Genomic DNA, 14,565 nt, shown 5'->3' with positions numbered 1-14,565 from the left:
AAACAGAAAAATGTATGTAATAAGTAAAATAAACATAAATTTAAATAAAATTAGATCAAATAGCCCTAAAATATGAATTTGAAACCCAGCCAGGGGGAAAATGCTGGCTGAAACAGGACAATACCTTAAAACAGTTTTACTGTTTCCACTGCATACATAAAAAAGATCTAAAAAGCATAAAATAGTACACACAGTATACACAGTAATAATAATAATGAATTTTATTTATAACTTGTGTAGGTGCCAGGATGGAAAGACAGGCATCCTGGACGTGATAATGAATGATTCATACCTAGCCAGGAGGCCATAATGAATAGACTGGGTGAATGAGCTTACCGGGAGCAGTCATTCCCCCACATAATAGTTGACAGTGTTCCTCAAGGACAAATAAGATGTTTTGTGGAATGAAAATCATTAATTTGAATTTGTCAAAATTATTTATTTGAACCTGGAATTGCGTTAGATATTAGTGTGTCTGTGGTGTAGTGCTCGGTGGCACCCCCTTGTGGTGACAGTTGGTGTAGTCAGCAGGATTTCTGGCCATCTGCTTGGCAGGGACCTGCAAAATTATGTTACTGTAGCAAAAACCCAGACTAGAAATGGGCCAAAGAACCTCCAAAAAGCTGGCATGTGGGGAGGCAACAGGTCACCATTGGGAAGTTCCAAGATATCTTATGACTACTGTACAACATACTGGATCCAAGACTGGGATCCGTATGCACAGGAGGAGTACTTAGCTGGAACGATACTGAATGGCCTCTTCAATAAAGTGCTACTCGCCACAGACAACAACGAGGTACATGCCATTGAAGGGTCAAAATCACTGGGAAGCACTGCGGAAAATTTCACAGGATCTAACCGTGAAAATGGCTAGCCTGTGGCTGGCCATCTGCTATATTTCAGCATCCCATCCGTAAGGCCACAAGTCACACGAAAACTGGAACGATGAGGACATTACTTTTAGATCCCAGACTGCCGGAGCCAACACCAAAGAATCCTTGATGACTAGACTGGGGGCAAGTGATTCCTTTTTTTCTCTCACAGTGCCACGGAAAACCGAGCTGTACATGCGCTAGACTAACACTTGTCAGAATCATGAAGTTGCAAAGGAGTTCCTGAAGATCCACCCGTAATTGGACGAGACAAGCCAAGCCAAAAGCAGAATCAACCTCCTGGAACTGCAGGAGTTTTTACAACCAAGGACAGTGCTTCAGTCAATGTCAGTTCATTTATACAACACATTTAAAACAACATCAATAATGCTGTAGCCAAAGCGCTTTACAATAAATAGAATAAAATACAATAAAACTTAATACAAACCAGCAGAAAATTGAAACGAAAAAAAATGACTAAAAGGAAAAAACCATCAGTATTACTGAAGGACACAGAAATGTATATTCAATGTAGTTTCAAACAGTTCAATTGAGGGTGGCTCCTTAATGTAATTGGGTAAAGAATTCTACAGATGAGTTGCAGCAGCTGCAAAACCCCATCCCTCTTCGTTTTACACTTAGTACAGGAGACAACAAGAGATAACTGACCAATAGATCTAAGCTCTCTGGATGGCTGGTGTATGACACAGAATTCAGATAAATAAGTGGGAGCATACCCATGTATTGATTTAAAAAACAACAACAAAATTTTAAAATCAATTCTGAAACTGATAGCCAGCTAGTGTAAAGAGGCTAAAATTGGAGTTAGATACAGAATCAAATTTTCTTTCCTTGACCAAAAAGCAGACAGCAGCATTGCTGATCCCAGAATACAGTGAGTTGTAGTAATCCAAGAAAAGATAAAAGCATTAGTAACTTTCTCAAGATCCCTGGGAGATAAAAAAGACAAAATCTGGCTAAATGATGAAGCTAGAAAAAGCCACTCTTGACCACAGAATTTATCTGTTTCTCAAAAAAGAGGTCACTATCAAAAATAACACCAAGATTCTGAACATGAGGTTTGCAAAAGAGCCAGAGTTCAAAACCAAGTTGAGGTTAGGCAGGAGGACCAGCTATCAGCACTTCTTTTTTATTTTGATTAAGATTGAGAAAATTGTCAGCCATCCAGGATCTTAGTTCCAAAAGACAATTGTTCAGCTGATTCATTGCAGAGTTACATACAAAAATGTAGACAATGAAAAAGAATGAAAAGAAACATTCAATTTCCTAATAGAGCCCCTATATAATAAAGATAAATATAATTAGTAAAATAGGACCAGGGATGGATGCCCAATACCAATCTGTACTGAATAACTTAGAGGCTGCAGTAAAAGGGGTTTAAGACACCGTCAGAGCACCGTTGGAGGCACTCCACAAATTTCTATGACTTTCTGGCACTGGATTGCTGCCTTGATTGGAGCTGTCCATACAGGTGAGCATTTCCAGTGTGGGAAGAGCATAAGGGAATGCAGTGTGAAATGATCCCTGAAACTACTGAGGGGAATCAAGTAGCACTCGGTCCAAAAAAAATTTTGATATAAGGTTCCTCAAGGTCGTACCTCGGGTTATGGAGGCTACTACCTAGACCCCCAAAGTCCGAACAGGGACTTGCTCCTACAGGGAAAAATGATGTCAGAAAAAGCCCTCTGCTATAATAAAGAATATGCAAATGGTAAAGGGCCCCATTATAACTAACAAAGCGTCCCATACCGTCCAAGGCCACAAAGTAAAACAGGGACTGTAATGTGATGTCCATGGTGAAGTACAGTTTTTAAATAAATAATTGAGACTCTGAGTATGCAGGTGTGCATCGCTCTGGGATTTGATTGGTGTGCTTGGGTGATCGCACACTCATGTGCAAATGCGTGCAGATCAGTCAGGTGCCTCATTCACACCTTGGAGGAAGCAGAGTATCACACCGGCCGGCACCCAACCAGCCAGGTTATACAGTTAAGAGGAGCCAGCACCACAGAAAAGAGGATGAACAGAAACAACAAGAAAGGAAAAGAGAATGAAGAGAAACAAAGGTTAATGGAATGGAAAGGAAAGAAAAACAGAGAAAAGGGCAGGAACAGGATGGGGGCGGTGCAGTTTGTGTGGGGAAGCAGGCTGACAGGAAAGTGAGCCCCAGGGGAAGAGCAATGTGGCTGATGCTCAAGAGGGGGCTGAGGGTTGTCTGCACCTGTTGGTGAATGTCTCCTCATGCTGAGGAATCCTAAAAGGGTATGTGATGTCGGATTTTAGAAGGAAGGTCAAAATTCTGTTGTTTGTACTGTGACATGAAAGAAGTTTCGATTTTAGGTATGTGTTCATTTCATTTCTTGCGTTTCTCAAATTTCCTGTCATCCTACATTTGCGTAGATCGTTGTCGACACGGAATGCACATGAAATGCATGAGTTCCAATATATTACTGTATTTACCCTAAGCAGTTCCAGGCACCTCACACGCAGATAAACAAGACTTGAGCTGGGAGAACTTTTTGCCAGAGTTGAGCTCTGGCATTGAGAGGGATGGGATAAGAGGCAGCTTGCTGCTTGTGCTCACTGATGCATTTGTAAAACAAAAGACACTGATGGAAAGGTGCGAAGGAATTTAAGGTGGCCCGGGATTATGAGTTTTCTCATAGGCTTCAGGGATTCTAATGTTAAGGATCTTAGAGTTTGGAGCATATCCTGGCATCCATGGGTACAAAGCAGTAATTAAAAAGATGCAGGTACCATAAAATTATAAGGCATGTTCACTTAGCATACCCATGAGATATAGGAGAAAACACTGATGATGGAGTCAGAGGATAACTCACACAATCACAGGAAAAATATGCAAATAATCCACAAATTCAACCTGGGATTTGGGACCGCTGAAGTTAAAATGCTTATGCTGCTGCACCCTGCTCCCAGTTTGGATTTTAGTCAGTCAGTTTTCTGATTCCTTTCAAACATCCTTGAATAATACTGTTTGTTAAATTCATTGTTTGTTTTTGATTGCTATCTTGCCCTTAATATGTGGTGTCAGCATTGTATGTATGCTATTTTAAGAGAATAGGGTGAGTACAAATCTAATTACTTAAGGATTTGTTTGCTTGAAATTTCAACTGTCAGAAGAAGGTTATACAACCATGATTTTGGAAAGACAAGCTCAGTAAACTAACCTAATTTGTCAAGCAATACAGCAAGCACAGTGAGATGCCATAACTAAAGTTGCCTTTATTTTTATCTCTTCTGCTACTTCAGACAAACTAAAATGTTACTGGATTCATCACTATTTATCTTCTGGAAATAATTGCAGTAGTACAAATGTTTCACACACAGTAGACATTGCAAGAGAGTTTTCTAAAAAATATTATACATCTTCAAAGTTATTAGAAAAGCTAAAGTTGCTATTGCAGCTTTGCAACATATTTTTGCAATGTAAACCTGAAAATAGTCACATTTAACTAAATCATTAGAGTCCTCTAAAAGGATTTCAGATTTAAATCATTCAGCCTGGCAGCCATGTACCTTTCCAAGCTAACAAGGCAATGTTGACACTAGCTGTTAAGATTTGTGGTCAATATAGCCATTACTATTATGTTTGGTAAAATAGCTTTTTAATCCACTGGCTGCCCAGACATTAACACCCACTACAGTACACAGTGTGGCACCATGAAAGTCACTCTAATTCTAGATACCATTAGCCCGGTGGAAATTCTTTTGCTTCGCTGGAATCAACAGAAATACTAGATACAAAACTGTATGAATTACCACTATTAACAGATTTGCATTACAATGGATGACTACTATATCAGCATACCTAGTCTGAATTCTGAAGTGTGGAATGTGTTGGGATGCTTACATCAACGTTTTCCAGCATGTTGAGGAATATTGTGCTATTGTGTGCAATTGATGAAAAGTTACAATACAGAAAGATAGGTTTACTTTTTTCTAAAGGCATTTGTGTTGGCTTTTTATGTTCATCATAAGCTTTTAGAGATTTCTTTGACATTCTCTACATATATTACTTAGATAAACCGAACATCAGGTGTTCCTATAAAATTTTAATTTGACCAATACTGTTGGAAAGTTCTGCCTTCCATTTATGAAAGAAGCAAAAAAGTAAAACTTGGTTGCCATAATGTGCTACACTTTTTATATGCAGATAAATTGATACCAAAAATGCAGTTATACTAAGCTCAGCATGCTGTATCCTTTGTAACAATAAAGGATGATACCATTTAATGATTTATATATTATATTCAGTATACTTTGTACATTCTGCCACAACTAAATTTTTGAACAGGCTAATTTCAAATTGTGAAATTTAGAAGTCACTCATAAAATTTCCTTATCCCTTATTTATTTAAATTCACTGAATTGGTAAGTGCAGTGACTTAAATGTTGTGATCTATTGTTACTAAAAGTTGAAGCTGATTGAATCTTTGTTGTCTTGTCATTGCTGCTAATTTTGCGCAAAGTTATATTAGACAGTGTATCTCTTATTTGTCAGGTTAGCTATCATTCTACGTTAAACAATACAATAAAACACATATACTGTGTTTATTTCAGCAGTGCAGGAACTTTGCAATCTTGTTGTTCTCAAATTACGCTAATAGTAATAATTTAATGTACAAACCGGATTCCAAAAAAGTTGGGACACTATACAAATTGTGAATAAAAACTGAATGCAATGATGTGGAGGTGCCAACTTCTAATATTTTATTCAAAATAGAACATAAATCACGGAACAAAAGTTTAAACTGAGAAAATGTATCATTTTAAGGGAAAAATATGTTGATTCAGAATTTCATGGTGTCAACAAATCCCAAAAGAGTTGGGACAAGGCCATTTTCACTACTGTGTGGCATCTCCCCTTCTTCTTACAACACTCAACAGACGTCTGGGGACTGAGGAGACCAGTTTCTCAAGTTTAGAAATAGGAATGCTCTCCCATTCTTGTCTAATACAGGCCTCTAACTGTTCAATCGTCTTGGGCCTTCTTTGTCGCACCTTCCTCTTTATGATGCGCCAAATGTTCTCTATAGGTGAAAGATCTGGACTGCAGACTGGCCATTTCAGTACCCGGATCCTTCTCCTACGCAGCCATGATGTTGTGATTGATGCAGAATGTGGTCTGGCATTATCTTGTTGAAAAATGCAGGGTCTTCCCAGAAAGAGATGACGTCTGGATGGGAGCATATGTTGTTCTAGAACCTGAATATATTTTTCTGCATTGATGGTGCATTTCCAGACATGCAAGCTGCCCATGCCACACAAACTCATGCAACCCCATACCATCAGAGATGCAGGCTTCTGAACTGAGCGTTGATAACAACTTGGGTTGTCCTTGTCCTCTTTGGTCCGGATGACATGGCGTCCCAGATTTCCAAAAAGAACTTTGAATCGCGGACTGCCTGACCACAGAACAGTCTTCCATTTTGCCACACTCCATTTTAAATGATCCCTGGCCCAGTGAAAACGCCTGAGCTTGTGGATCTTGCTTAGAAATGGCTTCTTCTTTGCACTGTAGAGTTTCAGCTGGCAACGGCGGATGGCATGGTGGATTGTGTTCACTGACAATGGTTTCTGGAAGTATTCCTGAGCCCATTCTATGATTTCCTTTACAGTAGCATTCCTGGTTGTGGTGCAGTGTCGTTTAAGGGCCCGGAGATCACGGGCATCCGGTTTTATGGCCTTGACCCTTACGCACAGAGATTGTTCCAGATTCTCTGAATCTTCGGATGATGTTCTGCACAGTTGATGATGATAGATGCAAAGTCTTTGGGTAACACCTTTCTGATATTGCTCCACTATCTTTCTGCGCAACATTGTTGGAATTGGTGATCCTCTACCCATCTTGGCTTCTGAGAGACACTGCCACTCTGAGAAGCTCTTTTTATACCCAATCATGTTGCCAATTGACCTAATTAGTGTTAATTGGTCTTCCAGCTCTTCATTATGCTCAAATTTACTTTTTCCAGCCTCTTATTGCTACTTGTCCCAACTTTTTTGGGATTTGTTGACACCGTGAAATTTTGAATCAGCATATTTTTCCTTTAAAATGATACATTTACTTGGATTAAACGTTTGATCTGTCACCTTAGATTGAAATTCATAGTCAACTGAGTTTAAGTTTGCACATCAGTTCAGAAATGTAAGTTTGACTTAATTTAATAAGTTTTATTTCCCTTTTATTAACCAGCAGTTAGTACCATTTGTTCTGTTAACAATATAGGCTACTTTTATCTGTGCAGCACAAAGTGAGCTTTCTAAACGACATTGATTTGATCTTTTATTCCAGATAATGCGTTTTCATGGTTCCGTTTTGCCAGTCTACATTGCAGTGAATCTACTGTTAGTTTATGAAGGCCAAATGAATTTCCTGATTAAGACAGGTATGTGCTTTTGTTAAGCAACTATCTACTTTCTTTGCTAATGTACTTAATGTCCTGTTATATATTAAAATATATATATGTTAAATACACTGTTCTTGAAGTAATTTGAGTCCATTTTTTGTCAAATTTTCTAATTTTGGCTAAATCATACCCAGTAAAAGAAAACCATATTTAATATGAAATGTAATCATGTTTTTCTAGCTTACATAAAGAATAAAAATGTTCAGGGTAGATGTAACCAAAGTTATAAACAATAAACATCTATATTTTTCTGTTCAGGCCTCCATATTCTGCATAAAAGACATCCTGCACTACCACTCAGGGCAAGATTTGTTAACTAAACACAAGCATAACCCTATTAATGTACTGTTTGTTTTTACGTAAGCTCAGTTAAAGCAGTCACTTATTTACTGACTAGTCAGGGTTCATAACGAAATTAAACTCCAAATAACACCTGATAACGTTTGCAGTATACCAATTAGCATTTATGTGTTATGGGCTATCTGTAATGTTGAAACAGTGTCTGGTGACGATGTAATGTTGAGACATCATAGTTCTGACTCTGATAAATAACTCTAAAGATAATGTGGGGGCTATGACGAAAATGGTGAGGGAAATACTAGGTTAAAGAAAATGTTTAATGTAATAAGCAAGAATAAAAGTATACTAACCATCACACAATCATCATAACCTGAGTGGAATTATTTCTCTGTCGATAAATCACACTCTAGTATTCTTGCCACTTATTCTGAATCTGAGCCATCCCCTGTTGGGTAAAGACAAAAGTTGTATGTTAGAAACATTACTTATTGTGAGTTGTTCTCATGTGCCAAATTTCAAGAAGTAAAAAAGAAAGCTGTGCATAAAGAACAGACGAACAGACAGATTGTGCTTTGCATTATATAGCGATTACCTACACTTAATATCTGGCGGTAAATTTTTACTTATCAGCCTACTGTCTTTGTTATTCCCTGTATTCAGTCTTTGCAAGGGAGGACCTATTTAAATTTACAGACATGATTTTTCACTTACTAAAAATTTACAACAGCGAATTACACAACTTTTAGTTTGAAAGTGTATTAAACTTAAAAACTGTAATTGATGGATTTTGTTGCCTTTAGAATGTCAGATTATACAACTGGGATTCTCAGGGGATGAAAAATTACACAACTCTGTGATGACTTTCTAACACAGTTTCAAATTTACAAATTATCTCAAGCTTCCTACGTATTGACAGCCAATTAACTTGCTGTCTGACAGTGCTGGTGCCTGTATGAGGTCTTTCAGTTCAGTCATGATCTTGATCCTTTTAGTTTCCTGTGTCAGTGCTGCTGTGGTATGACAGACATATGACATCAAACAGATGAACCCAAAACGCCCTGTTTTCCTCCTGTCATAGTAAATTGTATGCATTGTTCTTCTAGTTGGCCGCTGATTGGTTTTCAGCTATGTAACACACACAAGCCTGCCCCAAGCAATTTAAAATAAATTGCTGGGGTAAGTAACAGATTAGTCTGACTGAGTGTACACAAATAGCTGAAGCATGCCATTACTGCATCCTAATTCCTAAAATTATGTAAAGGAAGTTTGCTGCTGAAAATCACTGGAAAAGTCATGTAATTTGAAACTTTCACAGTAGTAATGGCTACCTTCTTATGAACAATGTTGGTCTTTGTTGTTTCTCCAGCCTACATAGAGTATATTCCAAGCTTTTCCAGAAGGACAGTCAGAAGGATTTTTTTTTTAATAAGGATAACTTTAATGTAACTGCCTTCCATCTGTCCTGTTTCTCTTTCATTTGAATGTTTGGCTTTGGAAAGGCAAAGTTTTCATCAATTAATTGTTGTACTTATTTATCATCTCCTAAAAGCCAGCATTTCATTTTTAATAGTCTTTAAATTTGCTCAATTATTTATGTTCTGTTTTTACTAACTTAGTGGTTTTTGTAATTGTAATATACATGCTGACGCTCTGAGTTGTACGTTTTCCACTGGGTTTGTGAAATGTAAAGTGTGTTGTGAATGTTTTCTGCTGATTCAACACGAGGATGGTAATACTCATAAGCACGGCCCACTTTTATACTATGGACTTTGCTTTAGCCGACAACTCTCTTGGCATCAACACCCAGATGAGTGACGTTGGTGTCTTGTATTACAGAATGGTATTGATGAATGTCTTAAATATGCTACTTGCTTCCAGTACCCTATATATATAATATACGTGAAAATATATATGTGTGTGTCTGTGTGTACTGTATATGTATATATACCGTATATCTTCCAATAGTAGCCCCGGCGTTTATTCAAAAAATTATTCGGAACCCGGCGTTTAAAAGAGACCGGCGGTTTTTGGAGACCGGCTATTATTCGCCTCGCAGACGGAATGGTGATGGGTAAACGGGGTTCATTTGGCAGTAAAATACGGTATGGTACTGTATTTACGGTCACAAAATGTAGGCAACAACACCGGATGAACATTTCAGGATTTAATGAAATTATCAGTACAGCAGTACGGTCTTATTAAAGCAGTATACAGTATGGTACTACCGTAAGCATGAAAAACAGGCACGGTAGACGTCAACTTTCATGCCAATGATGCCACCAGCACTGGCCTGCACCAGTCTGAATTTCGCACGAAAGCGCTCATCAGCCCGACAAGTCCCCTGCGGAACATAAGGAAATGCAATAAGCTCCAAACTCACGCATATACAGTACGTATACATTACGACATGAGACTGGATAAGATACTATAAAGTACAGTACTTACCATCTACTCGTCGTCTGAATAGGTAATGATTGCTTTGTTATTTGCAAGTTCTTTTTCATCTTCCTCTTCTTGTGATGGCAATACAGGTACTTCCATTGCTTGTTGTCGCGCAGTAATCAGTTTTATCAGGATTAATGTGTCGAAGATGGCATTTTCATGTTCTTCCCTCCACCTCTGCCCTCCCTGTGGGGTTATGATTGACGTGGAGACGAAAGGGCAAAATGTACACAAAGAAATTTCTTTTTGACTTTCTCGCTTCCTCGATAGCATCCGACACAAAACATTTTTGACACTAAAAGGTACTTACTGTATGATTCACTGCAGGAGGGTGGTAGCCCAGGTGGTACGAAAAGAGGATTAGCGTACGAAAAAGGCGGTGGGTCATTGGAGATCGGCGTTTACTACAGACCGGCGCTTAAAGGAGACCCGCTACTATTAGAGACCGGTGTCTATTTGTCGCAACATCTCTTCAAACCCGGTGTTTATTGGAAACAGCCGTCAATAAGAAGCTACGGTATATATATATATATATACTAGCAAAATACCCGCGCTTCGCAGCAGAGAAGTAGTGTGTTAAAGAAGTAAAGAAAAGGAAACATTTTGAAAATAACATAACATGATTGTCAATGTAATTGTTTTGTCACTGTTATGAGTGTTGCTGTCACATACATATATATAGCAAAATACCCGCGCTTCGCAGCGGAGAAGTCGTGTGTTAAAGAAGTTATGAAAAAGAAAAGGAAACATTTTAAAAATAACGTAACATGATTGTCAAAGTAATTGTTTTGTGTATTTGGCAGCAGCGTCACAAAGTTGTTTTCGTCTAGATGCATCAGAAAATGTACCACGACGTCTGACACGCCTCCTTTTTAGTGTTTTCTCACAGCTTGGATTGCTGCTGTCATAATCGGTTTGAGTCTACATTATATATACACACACACACACACACATATATATATATATATATATATATATATATATATATATACACATACATCCACATATATATACATATCTACATATACACACATACATATACATACATACAGTGGTGTGAAAAACTATTTGCCCCCTTCCTGATTTCTTATTCTTTTGCATGTTTGTCACACAAAATGTTTCTGATAATCAAACACATTTAACCATTAGTCAAATATAACACAAGTAAACACAAAATGCAGTTTTTAAATGATAGTTTTTATTATTTAGGGAGAAAAAAAATCCAAACCTACATGGCCCTGTGTGAAAAGTAATTGCCCCTGAACCTAATAACTGGTTGGGCCACCCTTAGCAGCAATAACTGCAATCAAGTGTTTGCGATAACTTGCAATGAGTCTTTTACAGCCTGGAGGAATTTTGGCCCACTCATCTTTGCAGAATTGTTGTAATTCAGCTTTATTTGAGGGTTTTCTAGCATGAACCGCCTTTTTAAGGTCATGCCATTGCATCTCAATTGGATTCAGGTCAGGACTTTGACTAGGCCACTACAAAGTCTTCATTTTGTTTTTCTTCAGCCATTCAGAGGTGGATTTGCTGGTGTGTTTTGGGTCATTGTCCTGTTGCAGCACCCAAGATCGCTTCAGCTTGAGTTGACGAACAGATGGCCGGACATTCTCCTTCAGGATTTTTTAGTAGACAGTAGAATTCATGGTTCCATCTATCACAGCAAGCCTTCCAGGTCCTGAAGCCGCAAAACAACCCCAGACCATCACACTACCACCACCATATTTTACTGTTGGTATGATGTTCCTTTTCTGAAATGCTGTGTTCCTTTTACGCCAGATGTAACGGACATTTGCCTTCCAAAAGTTCAACTTTTGTCTCATCAGTCCATAAGGTATTTTCCCAAAAGTCTTGGCAATCATTGAGATGTTTCTTAGCAAAATTGAGACGAGCCCTAATGTTCTTTTTCTTAACAGTGGTTTTGCGTCTTGAAATCTGCCATGCAGGCCGTTTTTGCCCAGTCTCTTTCTTATGGTGAAGTCGTGAACACTGACCTTAATTGAGGCAATTGAGGCCTGCAGTTCTTTAGACGTTGTCCTGGGGTCTTTTGTGACCTCTCGGATGAGTCGTCTCTGCGCTCTTGGGGTAATTTTGGTCGGCTGGCCACTCCTGGGAAGGTTCACCACTGTTCCATGTTTTTGCCATTTGTGGATAATGGCTCTCACTGTGGTTCGCTGGAGTCCCAAAGCTTTAGAAATGGCTTTATAACCTTTACCAGACTGATAGAGCTCAATTACTTCTGTTCTCATTTGTTCCTGAATTTCTTTGGATCTTGGCATGATGTCTAGCTTTTGAGGTGCTTTTGGTCTACTTCTCTGTGTCAGGAAGCTCCTATTTAAGTGATTTCTTGATTGAAACAGTTGTGGCAGTAATCAGGCCTGGGGGTGGCTACGGAAATTGAACTCAGGTGTGATACACCACAGTTAGGTTATTTTTTAACAAGGGGGCAATTACTTTTTCACACAGGGCCATGTAGGTTTGGATTTTTTTTCTCTCTAAATAATAAAAACCATCATTTAAAAACTGCATTTTGTGTTGACTTGTGTTATATTTGACTAATGGTTAAATGTGTTTGATGATCAGAAACAATTAGTGTGACAAATATGCAGAATCCATCAAGGAAAAAAAAGAAAAACATTATTTGTACAAAATCTCAATTTATTTATCCATTCCTAAATAATTAAATGGGCAGGCTATTTCGTATCAGTGCAATACGCTGTTTGTTAAAACGGATGACTCCCGTTCTTATGTGCAAGTCTGCGTGGATATTATGAACTATGATATCTGTTCAAGTTCTATTTAAATTTTAAATAGAAGGAATTTTTATTTAGTCGACAGAAATATCTTTGGTAGGAATGGAAGTTAAATGTAGGCATCATTGCATAAATTTTTCTTCACCATACAAATGTAAAGAGTAAATTCGCCTTACATTCCAACCAAAGATATTTGTGTCGACTAAATCAGGGGTGTCAAACTCAATTGCACAGGGGGCCAAAATCCAAAACACACTTTAGGTCGCGGGCTGAACAGGATCAACATTTATTGAACACACTAAAACTAAACTTTTAAAACTTAACTTTTTTGAACATAAATATGAATAAAAACAGACAGGAATATTATTCCGGAATAAATCAACTCAAACCTTAAATAACTTATTTTGCTCTCCATAAAAATATATCCTGTCTAAATTATACAAGTTAGAAATAAAGTAAACGTTAAAAGAATAAACATTCAAATTTCTTTACTTTTATGTCGTTTTATATAAAAAATAAACTTAAAAATATATCCTGTCAAAATTATACAAATTCAAATATGAACATGCTGCATAACAAAACCTGGAAATATAAATAAAATTTGTTCTTTTCAGCAATAACAAATCAAATCATTCAGTTGTCTTTGCTCATATGTCATTTTATCAGAGCTGGATGCCTGGCATCTTTTTTTGGCAACAAGTTCATTTATGTTTGGTGTGAGGTTCTGTGTTGTGGAGATTCTCAGGATGGACTGCAGGTGCTCATCAGTGAGGTGACTCCTGTGTGCTGTTTTGTTAGTCTTCATCACTGAGAAGAGCTTCTCACACAGATATGTGGTACCAAACATGCACAATGTTCGAGCCGCATGTAGACGGAGCTGGAGCATTTCTGCAAGAATGGAGTGAATAAACTGTGCGGGCCCTGCAGTATCGTACTTTGCCTTCAGTGTGCCATTACACTGCAGCTCAATCACCTCCATCTGAATCTGCACAGGTGCAGTTTCCACATCGACAGCAAATGGGTTGCGAAACAACTCAAAATTCTTTTTTTGTTCTTCAAAGTCACCAAAGCGCCGTGCGAACTCAGTGCGCAGTGCTCTCAGTTTATCAGCAAAGTGCATATTTGGGAACACCATTGTGCTGACTTAGTTCAACATTACTTGGCAACAGGGAAAGTGGGGCAAGTTGCACTGGTGCATTTGTGTCTCCCATAAAAGCAGCTTCACTTGAAATCACTTTGTGATTTTGCACGGTAAAAACGTCTGCTGAAGTGTCAGATTCTTCTTTAACTCTTCTGCTTTCTGTATCTTCTGCATTGCATTCAGGTCTTTCAGGTTATCCTGATGTTTTGTCTCATAGTGCCGTCTTAGATTAAATTCTGTAATTACAGCCACATTAGCTCCACAAATGAGACACACGGGTTTACCGGCAATGTCAGTAAACATATACTCAGCCTCCCATCGGTTTTTAAAGGCTCTATTTTCAGAATCAACTTTTCTCTTTGGCATCGTGTGGGCTACCTTCGCAATAACTTGCAGCATCATATGCTAGACTTGATTAACGCGGTAAGTGTTTGGAATGGCAGCTGAAGCGCTGCATTATGGGATCTGTAGTTTATTGTGTTACCAGCGCTTCATATCCCCGGGCCATTAATAACAATAATATATAAAATGATCTCGCAGGCCGGATATAATTACACGCCGGGCCGGATGTGGCCCTAGGGCCTTGAGTTTGACACATATGGACT

At 38.3% G+C, this 14,565-nt stretch overlaps 1 protein-coding gene across 3 annotated transcripts in view; it reads left to right on the top strand.

Annotated features, from left to right (window-relative positions):
- Positions 1-14,565, top strand: part of pgap1 (post-GPI attachment to proteins inositol deacylase 1) — a 348,101-nt gene that overhangs the window by 273,477 nt on the left and 60,059 nt on the right. For all 3 annotated transcript variants that reach the window (XM_039755984.1, XM_039755983.1, XM_039755985.1), the window contains one exon: positions 7,207-7,300. In XM_039755984.1, coding sequence (XP_039611918.1) covers positions 7,207-7,300 — 94 coding nt within the window. The remainder of the gene's footprint in view (positions 1-7,206; positions 7,301-14,565) is intronic.

The sequence above is a fragment of the Polypterus senegalus genome, chromosome 6 (genome assembly GCF_016835505.1).
Source record: "Polypterus senegalus isolate Bchr_013 chromosome 6, ASM1683550v1, whole genome shotgun sequence".
In the NCBI taxonomy this organism is placed as follows: Eukaryota; Metazoa; Chordata; class Cladistia; order Polypteriformes; family Polypteridae; genus Polypterus; species Polypterus senegalus.
This window is presented reverse-complemented; position numbering and strand designations above follow the sequence as displayed.